Source organism: Cicer arietinum, chromosome 1, assembly GCF_000331145.2.
Source record: "Cicer arietinum cultivar CDC Frontier isolate Library 1 chromosome 1, Cicar.CDCFrontier_v2.0, whole genome shotgun sequence".
NCBI lineage: Eukaryota > Viridiplantae > Streptophyta > Magnoliopsida > Fabales > Fabaceae > Cicer > Cicer arietinum.
In genome coordinates, this window is record NC_021160.2 from 2,395,816 (window position 1) to 2,407,685 (window position 11,870).

An 11,870-nucleotide genomic window follows, 5' to 3' on the forward strand; every position below is an offset into this window, starting at 1 on the left:
AAATATAATAATATTTTAGAAGTTGTGTATATAATAATAGTTGAAGGTTAATATAGGAAAAATAATAATTAAAATTGTGTGAAAAATTGTAAATGACATTTATTTAAAATTTTTTTTTTGTTAAAGTGTCACTCATTATAAATCAAATGGATTAAGTGATAATTTTTATGTGAAATCTTCTAAAATGTTAATTGATAAAATGGTCGGATGTATTTAGCAAACTAAGCCAACCATTTTTTTGAAATGCCCACACAAACAATGCTTGACAAGCTCACTATCTTTTTGGTTTGATGTGGTTTCAAATAGGCTTACATCAATAGCACATTTTCTTGTTGACGCAATCAGTCGCATATTGTTAAAGCTACTAATTACTGATTACGTGGATGATATCACCCTTGTTGGAGATTCTTTTACTGAATTTCACACCACTTAAGAACTAGCTGCCGTCCACCTCTCATAAAATTTTAGGGTCATGTAAAGCATTTTATCGAGCCTGAGGTAGCTCACTCTTCGTAGGGCATATCTTTGTATCAATGAGAATACTATTTAGCTTCAGCACGACAATGGTTCCCTTTTTTCAGATTTTGCTGCATATAGATGTCTCATTGGTCGTTTGCTATATCTTTCAACATGGCCAGACGTTTGCTCATCATCGTGCAACTATTTGTGTGCTCCATTATCTAAGTATTCACCTGTACGTGATTTATTTTTTTGGTTTCATTCAGAGGTTTAAATACTTGGACACGGTTATGAAGATTGGTGCTTTTTGGACGCCCACAAATCATATCATTTAGTTCAATCATAAGCTGTTTTTTTTTAAGCATTTAAATCCTAAGCTTATTAGCAATCAAGCCAATTGTCAAGGAAATAGCAATCAAGCCAAATGTATACCTTTTATGTATATTTTATCTATTTATCACATTTTAAATAAATTTTTCTGAATCATTTAAATAAAAAATTTAAAGATAGATTAAATAATTGATAATTTAAAAATTACCTATAAATATAAATTGGCAAACTGATATAGTGTAATTTGATTTTTCTTTTACAAGTTGACAGTGTAATTTGTTAAATACTCCTCAAGTTTTGTAGGAGGGAACTTTGGGCAAAACTAATATGCTGGAAGCAGAAATAACAAGTCCTCAGCATGTGGCTTTCCCTTTAAAAAGAAAAATCAGTAGAAACAAAACATTATACAAAAGGTGCTAAATGGTAGCACAGGGTTTCCTGATATGCGCAAAATCCTATACTCTTTTATCGTGAACTGTATATCTGCCATTTCAACAAGTGTTTTCCAATGCTCAACATTATCAAAAAGAATCATTTTATAAAATGCAATCAACATTATGCTATCACAATTCGTCATTACCAATAACAGGTACTTTCTCATAGGCAGAAATTTCTCTGAACCTCTTTGGAAGAATGCAGCGGCTGCCAAATCTTTGTTGAAAGTATACGAGGAATGCAAATAAAAGAGCACCAATTGGAATTATAATATCCCAAGCAGTGGAATAAAAATCCATTCTAGGGTCTGCGTATATGTATGATAAATCAAGGTACCGTGCAGAATTGTGGGCTCTATAAAGATCATATGCATGGGGAAGTATACGAACAATGGTTGTTCCAAAATAAAAAGAAGATGCCAAAGCCTTTCCTTCTGAGTTTGACACTATGTTAAACAGAATTTGTGGGATCAGAAATCCATCCCAGAGTAAACCAGCATAAGATTTGGAATCTTCCCAGAGTGAAGGAAGTTGATAAAAATGTTGACGAGGAAACTTAAATCTGTGGCGTGAAAGACGGAAAGGTCGAGAGTTTTTCTGGCGAGAATTCTTCCATATGTGCACAAACCACGCAGTCAATCCACCAACAAGATACAATGGTAGAGTCATATAAAGAACCTTTTTTTCAGAAACCCACAAACCTGTCTGACTTTCCTCACTCTGTCTTGAAGACCAGGTCAATTGGACAAGACGCAACTCTAGAAGAAAAGCTACCATTGTCACCATCCTCACAACTACTTCATTTACTTCAAGCCAGCCTCCACTCCCAAGAAAAGAACCCTGCGCACTGTGATTCACCTTGAATAAGGCTTCAAAGTTCAGCACCAGAGGAATCATGTGACCTAGAGTAATAACAAGAAGCATCAAAATGGAAATGTGAGGAAGTACTTCTGAATGCTTTTTCACATGGAGGAGTTGCAATCCTACAAATACACAAGCAAGTGTGTTTGATATCAATACCATAATTATCTCAAAGTCCATTCTCCAAATGGCTGCACCTGCTTGGTCAGTGTAAATAGAATATGAAGACAACTGAAGGGGCTCAAAATAATAAGGGTCTGTCTTTTGTCGCGTGCTTTCTATAGTCCCTTTAATATATTCTACTCCTTTTGCATTCAACGTTGGATTCTGGACATCAGCATTCAGTGGAGGAAACTGGATATTAACCGTGATTTCACAGTCCAGAGACTTGTCCTTTATCAGTATTTTGTCATGTGTTCTCAAATGTCGACAACCTATCAGACACATAACTCCAGTATTCTTATTGTACAATCCTTCAGCACTAATTTTAACTTCTGTCGCGGAGACCTCACTACCAAACTTAAAACCAGGAGAAGGGTTGAAGTTAATTGTATAGCTGATATTCAATGAATTGCTGTATTGAAAACTGGGTGGTTTCACGTTTCCAGTTGTCGATATAACTGAAACACCATAAGGCCGCCCGTCGTAACTTTGATCACCAACAAACAGCGGGGACGAGCGACCTTGAGCTACTTGTCCTTGACTGTTTGTCACTAACATGCTAAATGCTGTATCAGAAGAATATCCATCTGGATACTTTCCTTTTCCTCTAGCAGTAATCTTTTCTGCACAAGATTTTCTTACTCTGTCAATTTCAGTATACTTGTATTGTAAACCAGGGAAACCTCTTGATAACTTCCAGTTACCCTCAAATCCAACACTACCAAAGTAGCCAGATTCACCAACAAGTTTCTCACTCCATATCTGGCCCAAAACAGTACTCCTGTTTCTCAAAGACAACACAGCAGGAAATCTCATTGTGAGCTTAATCGAGCAATCACCAACATAAGGAGATTCAGTGAAGTTCAAAATCCGGCACGCAACTGCACAAAGCCGGTTCTCCTTCTCATCCCACACTCCCTCAGCTATCAACGTTGTATTCGGATCAAACGGAAACCCATAATCACCGTAAACCGAGTGAGGAAAAGCCAACAGCATCTGAACCTTCCGCTTCTCCACGCACCGAGTTCCATAGAAATGCATGAAATCAGGCGACTTTTCAACACCACCGACAGCACCAAGTGGATTGCAACTAACATTATGACAATGACTCCCATATTCAAGTTCAAACCTATCCACATGCCTACTAAACACAGTGCATGCACCATGGTTCAAATTTCCAAGGTTCAAACTCTCCTCACCCGAACCAGCTACACAACCATTCTCATTGTTGTTCCTAAATTTGTAATCTGAACTCTGAGATAAAGCCAATATCGAAATGGGTTCAAAATAATGCAAGCTATTCATATCATCAAAGCTTTCTATAGTTCCATTAATCAAACTATCCAAAAGCGTGACATCATGTGGAAAACGAAGCTTAAGAACAACATTAACATTAACATTAACATTTGGCATGTTACTATTTTTACCATAAGATCCTGTTCCAAACATACAAAGCTTACCAGAAGATTGTGACCAAAAACCATTGAGAGAAACGCGCATCATCTGAGAAACTTTCCAACGCGAAACTCTTCGTCCTGGATAAACCCTAATCAACGACCTATTCCGAGTGGGGTCCACACCTCCTCCTCGCTGCCGGAGAACCACCATCCCCTGCAATTCATGCACGCCGTCGTCGCCCGTGGTTCTCCGAACGGAGTTAACACGAAACGACATGCGCTTTGAGTCGGCGGATCGGTTGAAAAGTGGATCTCCGCCGGAGAAGTAACCGGACTGAAACCGGAGAGATTCCGCGACACCGGGGACAGTTTTGGCATCGATCGGCGCCGATGATGCGGGAACCACAGTGTTGCAGAGACGATCATAGGTGGTTTTGAAAGGTGAATTAGAAGCTACGAAGGAGAAGTTGAAAATGAAGAATATGAAGAAGGAGTTACTGAATTTTGCGAGACCAGAAGAAAGGTCCATTGTTGAAGGTGCGTTACATTTGGATGGTGATTTCTATTTCTAGGGTTTTAGGATTGTAGAAATGGAAAGTGTGATAGTGCTTCACAACGTTTTTTTCTTCTTCAGTTTTTCAGATCGATTAAATCATTTTTTTTTAATTAATCTGTGTGTTTTTGTTTATGCAAAAAAAGGATCTGATAGAAAATGGAGTTGAGAATGAGAAGTGTGTTCGAGGAGTGTTCTTGGTCATTCAACTCAACCAAACACATGGACTACTACCTAGTTACTTGTGTTTCCTTTTTATTATTATTATTATTGTTTTTAATGTCTTATTTGTGTTTCTTAATCTTCTAATTTAATTGGTTTTAATTAATAATAAATAATTTATTTACTTAGAAATCAGCTCAAGCTGGCAACGATCCTACAACAGAACCTTGATCCAAATGAATGGTTGGATTTGAATCACATGAATCTTAATCCAATAACTATGTAGTTGGCGTAGAGAATCCAAATTAGTAAAGATTGTGTAGTTGATTTTTATATAATTTTGAATAATGTATACTATTAGTATATCTTTTCTCTCTTTTTATAGTAGTTTCAATGTGAAATTATAGAAGTTAAAATTTGTGGAACTGTAAAAAATATGCTTTCTAAATACAGACTACATTTCACGTAAACAAAAAATATCTTTGATTGAAAACCAATGAATAATTGTTTGAGGAATTGAAACTTACTAACTAATAATTTTTATTTAATACACATATTGTGATATATGTAAGAAAATCAATTATCTTCCAAAAATATTCTGCCATCTAAATTCATTAAATATAAGAACTGATGTACACGTTATTGCTGCTTGCCGCACAAGCCAAACGTGCTTATCTTTTAAATTCATTCTAACCGTTTAAAAGCTTCCCAAAGAAAATACTTTTTCCCCACATAATTTGGGATCAACCTTTTCATTCTCAACACAAAATGTTGATGCATCGTGGTGGAGACCAATTTTGTTTATATTTGTCCATAACTTTGATTAACATCTCTAAATAAAGATTATATATATTGTGCTATTGACATCTTGGCCAGTGCTGAAGCTGAATGAAGTAATTGTTGCAAACTAAAGAAAAATCAAGCAAATCAGTTTTTATTCTTAGTATAATATTTTCACATATGCAAGCCATATGATACATAAATATTCCACAAGAAAACAATCAAAACATGATGTTTCTTTATCAAGCATAATTTGATACACATGAAAACAAATTAATATTATACATAAGGTTTTGGATGGTTGACTCAACTTGGTTGAGCTTTTAGTTTTGCATGTCAACAAACATGCAGCAATCAATTCCCTTATCAGAAAATGCCTCTACAAGCTTAGGGAAGAGTTTAGTAAGCATAATTTTAAATCCTGTTGAAGTTCCTTTATGGTTTTCATGCTCGGTTTTTTCGACACCAATAGGAGCTCCGTCAAGATACGCCTTACAAGCAACAAGTATATGTTTGGCGCGTTGTCTAAAGTGTTCTTCCACCAATGTCTCAAAATGCTGCAATTGAAATTAATTTAGTTACAAAATTACATTCACATAACAACTACTCCATGAATTTCAAACTTGTTTCATGTGAATAAGGGAATCAAGAAAATGATTAGTTATACCAATTTTTAATGCAAAATAATATGTTAGGACTAAAATATCCTTGTACTTCATTTATCAATAGTCTACAATATATTTGCAATGATTTTAATAAATAAGGGTAACATTGGAAAAAAGTAATAAATGTTTTACTGATATTATAAAATAACGAATAAAGTGAGACAATGTATAATTCTAAACGTGAGACATAATATGAGTGGAGAGAGTATAATAGAGGCAAACCAAAGTAAAGAAGTAATCATTTTACCTCCGGCGGCTTTCTTAACAGATACAACATGGATTTGCAGGTGAGGAGGAAAGCATTCTCATTGTAACTCACTGAGTTTTTCTCTCCTTCAGCTCTGCCAATTTGTTGGTCATATCCAGCCTCATTGAAATAAGGCTTCTCATTAAGGACAAGAGCTTGCAGAGAGAGAAGGACTTGAAGAACAGTGGAAGCTCCAGGATTCCACACTTCGGTCGACGTACCAGTCCATGTGTTTAAGAGACTCAAACAGACCTTCCCCGACTCGTACAAATTAGGATTTACTCGTAGCCCGCCAGAAATGTAGTGCACCATCTGCAAGAGATTTCAAAGGCCACAATGGTAGGATCAGAGATTGCTGAATGATAAGTGGAGGGGTTCTCCATGTATGAATCAGAAATGTAAATAATTCACAAAGGATCGAAATGACTGCATTCAGAAGCTTACAGGTGGTTCATTGGGATATTCTGGAGGGAAACATATATCGAAGAAAAATAAACCATCGTGATAAGGTGTTCCTGACGCACCAACGATGGCTGCGCGGATGAGATCCATTCTTTCTTCGAAAACACGGACATAAATAGTTTCTGTTTAGACATATAGAGATTGCGTGTCAATTTGCAGAAACTTTGATGGATTTTAATAGCATACTTCTAGAGATTTCCCTTTCTGGTAAGTAAATCAACTCAGACATTATTTGCAGATTAAATCTTAGAGAAACGATATTTTGACACACAAATTTGATATCAAAATTCGACAACAATTTAGATGGTTAAGACAATTAAGAAGTATGCACCAGGAAGATTTTTCTCCAAGATGCTCCATTCTTGCTGTACCTTTTTCGCCCAATCTTTCTTAACCTGCAAATGAGCAATCAGAGAGGGAAAAAATCAGACGGCTTTTTCCAATGTTTTTGTAATATCAGTTAAGCAATATGTCAATTTTGTAACCTGAGATAATGGCAGCCCTTTTCCCTCATTAAAAAAGTGGTGGTTTGAGCAATTATCAATTACATCAAACTGCTTCAACTGATCTGAACTGTTGCTGTCTAAAGAAACCGGAACATTGTTCCGCTCATGAATCCTAATAACTTCGCGATATGGAGTTGAGTCTTCAGTAGACTGCAATCTGCTCACAGCATGTGAATCATTGTCGGGACCACATGTTTCCAAATCTTTCTTGTCGAGATAATCAGACGCATTTCCCTCTTCAAATGTAGGCACTGCGGAAACAGCTTCATACAATGATGCCACACCAAGTGTTTGGAGTATGCTGGCTTTAATGATGGAGAAAAGTTCAAGGGCAGCTTGAGAAAAGGAAAAGGAACTACTCTCTCCTGGATGCTTTTCACATTTATCTCTATCACCATTACAATCTGACAAGCCCTGATCATCAAATTCAGCTTATGATTAGACAATTTCTATGGTAATCTCAATACTTAATCACATTGAAAAATGGTATTTTTAGATGTTACTTTTGACAAGTTTAAAAGTTCTATTATTTATAGAGGAGATATTTTTCTTACCTTTCCCTTCTGGTCAGAAGTTAGACTTCCATGTTCAATAATATCTTGAGTCAACTCCTCAATATTTGTTTCATAAGAAACAGGAGTTGCAGGTGAACCTTCAGGTTTATCAAACCGAAAAATTTCATAGGGTGCAACCTGTTCATGTACAAATATATTTATTACGACTTCTCGTAGATAAAGGAAATATAAACTTTATGAGTTCATCCTACATTGAAAATAGCATCATTAACTGCAATATATTCACAGAAAATTGACGGCGTACCTTGGTCGTTAAACCAGAAGCCCATTTGACCTCCACACAACCATCTTTGAAACCAGTAATATTGCCAATACAAGACTGGTCACAGTTATCTTGGGACTTATTCAGAGGAGCTTCCACATTCAAGTCACTCATTGAATTTGCATTATTGTTTTCAGCTTGATAACTGAGTTGTTTTTGAGCCGCCTTGAACACAATATCACCAAAACAACACGGATAATCCGGGTGCTCAACAAGTTCATACGCACTCACAGTTTCCATAGTTGTTGTTTCTCCAGCCAAACTATCCGGCTCAGATGTTGGAACTGTCCTCCATCGTACGTTTACTGTATGCTCTTTTGCATCCACAGATAGAACAACACCCCATCTTTGATTGCTAGCCTTATCTTCATCAGAAGTACCTTTTTCCAGAACAAACTGATGAGGCCAAAATTCATGAGTGTTTATGACATTCACAGGTATTAAGTTCTGAAGATCTGACCCCAAACTATGTTCACCATTTTGCCAAATAATATCAACTTTGGTCTTTATCTTCCCAATTATAAACAACTCCCCTATGCTAGAGTCAAGGTTTCTTCTCCTATATACTCTATCCATACTATGCATATTAGGAAGATAACTATCAGACGAATCTTGAATCGTCAGTTCAGTTAATTCCTTTTGGTCTGCAACTGGGAGCATGCACCAGTCACCAAGTTGCCAATTTGCATGTGAAAAACATGACAACAAGGCCAAGTTTTTGGAATCTTGCCAACATGGAGGAGCATTAACATTCACATTCAAATTAGAACCAAAAAGAACGGGCGCAAGCCAATTAATATACACCAAACCTGCTTCCACAGAACAAACAGTTCCTTCATCATGATTGTCTCTCCAATTGTCACAAAGCCATCTAGCTGATTTAGAAGCAGTGGAGGACTTAACCTTCACTCTCTGCCCCGGATAGTATGGATATTGCGAATCTTCAAGAAAATTATGAGTTAGTGGAAAAATCTTATCTTTTTCCAAGGTAGTGATTTCATATTTTGTTCCATCGTCGAACAATACAGTTAATCTGTCCACCACCTTTTGAACCTGACCGAGCCACAGCCCTTTAACTACATAATCACCTTCTGAAATCGAGCGAATCTTCAGAAGTTTCTTGGAGTTCACGTTTTTTAATATGTTTCCTTGAACATTTTCCAAATCTACAAACAAATCAACACTTATCACCCTCCCCATCTGTCCGGACGGGTCTGACATGGAGCAGACGACATCGCCATAACCAAATGCCCTCTCGAATGAGAGAAAATCATCGATCCTGCCAATGCTTTCCTCTAAACTTGATAATATGCTCCGAGCTTGCCCATCATACAGAAAATCAATATCCTCTTGATCTTCGCCGCTGCTGCTCTCACTGGAAGTCTCCTCCCAGTCTGAATCAGTGATATGAGCTTCCATCAACTATATTTCTGTAATAATGTATTTCACAGTTAAGTGATCGTTTTAAGGTTTTAGACAGCAAAATCTCAACATATCTGTAACTGAATTAGAGATTCAAGAAGATAGGTACCTTCTCAAGCAAATAGAAGCATTCAGTGTCAGTATGTATTGCAATCCATGACAGATGATTCAATATTGATTTGAGAGGATGTTTGTAAACAAAACAAAATGTTTCTGATTGATACTGATATAAGTCACAGATACTAAGCCAGTTTCTTAACAACTGAAACTGGAAATTTAATGCCAAAGAAGATTTGCCCGATGAGACTATCAGGACCTCGAAATGCCAAAGAAGATTTGCCCAGTTTGGACTGGAATTTCCACAGAAAAGAAACTTGAGAGAAACTCAAGAGAGGTTTGCAAAACTAGTATCAAGGAGCTATAACTATCAGACAATTTTTTTGTGATTTTTTGGAAGGAAAAATGAAAGTAGTTGAAAGAAACTGACCAATATAATCAAAAGATGCCAAAGGAGATTTGACCTAGTGAAAGTGTGGAATAACTTTAGAATGGTGATACTTTCCTAGATGACAACTACTATTTTGATATATATTTTTAATACTAGGAATCAAGACAAAGAAAATTAATTAAATTTTGCCAAAGGAGATTTGCCCAATACAGCTGAATCTTCAAACATAAGTAATTTCTAGAAAGTAGTTAATAAATATGCCTCTTCCGAGATTGCGACTCAGAAGCTATATTGCCAAAGGAGATTTGCCCCACGGTGAAGCCAAACACTCTACCACCAGATCTATCATCTATCTGGTATTAAGGGAGATTGATCGATATCCAGAATCAACAAAATTTCGAAGTTGAAATCAAGAATATCGTCAGAAAACCAATCAAACATATACTTTTGTAAACACAATTGCCATTGCCAATAGTCAAGAGCTTTCAATACCGGATCATTTCTTTTGAACCTGCAACAGGAAGACTAGTGAGTACTTTCTCTAATCATTTTTCAATAAGAAAAGCAAATGAAAACAACAAAATTTGAAGATAGTCATAAACTAAGCTGATAATATTTTGAAAGATATATCCAAACTCATGAGGCAAGAACCAAAAAGAACTAAAAATCTAAAGGGATTGCGACGTTTTGATCAAATAAAACTAGAAAACCATTTAAAAAAAATTCATAAGTAATCATTTTCTTAAGATTCCTATGCTTGTAAGTCAATAATCAATATAGCTGCTTCTAGCACCCAACATAAAAGTCAATTGGTAAAGCAGCCACTGCACACAACACAAAGAAAGGATCAAAATTATCCAAGTAGAAGAATGAAACATAATTCTCATCCACCAAATAATTTTCTTCAAAAAACTACTATAAGATTTTAACTCTTATTATTTGTGGGGAAAATAATACAAATCATTCCTTTAGATTATATAAATATTAAACCTTCATAATTCATATGAAAGGACTTGAAACTTAATCATGTTCTATAAAAAAAAAAACAGTAATGAATTCAACAAGGTCAAATACCAAAATCTATAGCATTAAAATGAGTTGACACATAAATAAATAAAAATAGTGGAAAGAAAGAAACAAACCAAAAAAAGGATGAATTTGCAGAGAAAGGGATTGTACCATTTGGATTGGACCCACATAAGCTACTATTGCAGTTTATAGAGCCAAGCTAGGATCAAGAAACCCCATGATTTTAAACACCAAAAAAGGAACATAACATAACAAGTTGAAACAAGGCTACTCCAAAGATTTGATTTTTTAACAATTTGAAAAAGTGGGTTGGTGGTGTTATTCAATTTCAGATAGGTCTAGTTCCACGCCCAATCCCACCATCGTCCACGCAAACACTGAATTTGGGAACCATTTCAGAGACACTATTTTGTTTCTCTTTTGTGCTTTTTAGTTTTTGACAATTTTAAGAGAGAGGGTATTGTTGTTATTATAACCGATAATGGGAAAAGAACATACCATAACCAATCAGAATCAAACACAGATACTGTTGTTTTAGATAAAGACACTTAAGCTAACCGTGATTCAGTATCAAATTGAATCATGGAACTCTCTACACTTGCACATTCATGCAGTTTTATATAATATTAAATCTCAATTGTATATTTTAGATTGGATGGTTCAGATTAATTAATGTGTTAATGGAGTAACTCGGATTTCAATTTCAAAATAGAATGAGAAGAAGAAATAAATAGAAAGAGATTTCCTATGATGTAGTTATAGCTCATAATTGTTTGATCTTAGTTAATAATCGAGATTGATTAAGTGTGTATAATTTTAACCATTTGCTTTTAAATTAATGGTCTAGATTTATGAGTGTTGGTTGCATGATAATACAACTGCACAGAATCTGAGTTTAGAAATAAATTTAAGACTTTTTTGGTTTTGTGATTGTTACATGAGTAAGAATAAGAATGTCAAATGGTACACAAAATAATGCTTTTTCATTTGCATAACTTGTACATCATTTGATAAAAAAAGGAATATAATGAAATGATAATATTTTTAGTCTTTGTATAATATTCTTTTTATTTGAGTTTAGTCTTACAAAAATAAATTATAAGTTTAGTTTGTAAA

The 11,870-nt window shown here is 35.3% G+C and overlaps 2 protein-coding genes across 3 annotated transcripts; both read right to left on the reverse strand.

The window, feature by feature from the left end:
* Window positions 1-1,132: 1,132 nt before the first annotated feature.
* Window positions 1,133-4,443, reverse strand: LOC101494928 (uncharacterized). The gene has a single exon (XM_004485723.4). The coding sequence runs from the start codon at window positions 4,170-4,172 to the stop codon at window positions 1,353-1,355; it is 2,820 nt and encodes a 939-aa protein (XP_004485780.1). The 5' UTR covers window positions 4,173-4,443; the 3' UTR covers window positions 1,133-1,352.
* An 827-nt stretch (window positions 4,444-5,270) lies between these two features.
* On the reverse strand, window positions 5,271-11,223 carry LOC101495261 (probable ubiquitin-conjugating enzyme E2 24). 2 transcript variants are annotated; one of them, XM_004485724.4, is made up of 9 exons: window positions 10,905-11,223; window positions 9,387-10,236; window positions 7,838-9,285; window positions 7,573-7,710; window positions 6,998-7,432; window positions 6,844-6,907; window positions 6,495-6,634; window positions 6,051-6,362; window positions 5,271-5,695 (listed from the first exon to the last, which is right to left on the reverse strand). In XM_004485724.4, exons 3-9 carry the CDS (start codon window positions 9,272-9,274, stop codon window positions 5,462-5,464), a joined length of 2,760 nt encoding a protein of 919 aa, XP_004485781.1. In that variant the 5' UTR covers window positions 9,275-9,285; window positions 9,387-10,236; window positions 10,905-11,223; the 3' UTR covers window positions 5,271-5,461. The 2 variants fall into 2 exon arrangements, with proteins under 2 accessions (XP_004485781.1, XP_012568480.1); XM_012713026.3 differs by having other exon boundaries at window positions 10,868-11,223.
* Window positions 11,224-11,870: the final 647 nt, after the last annotated feature.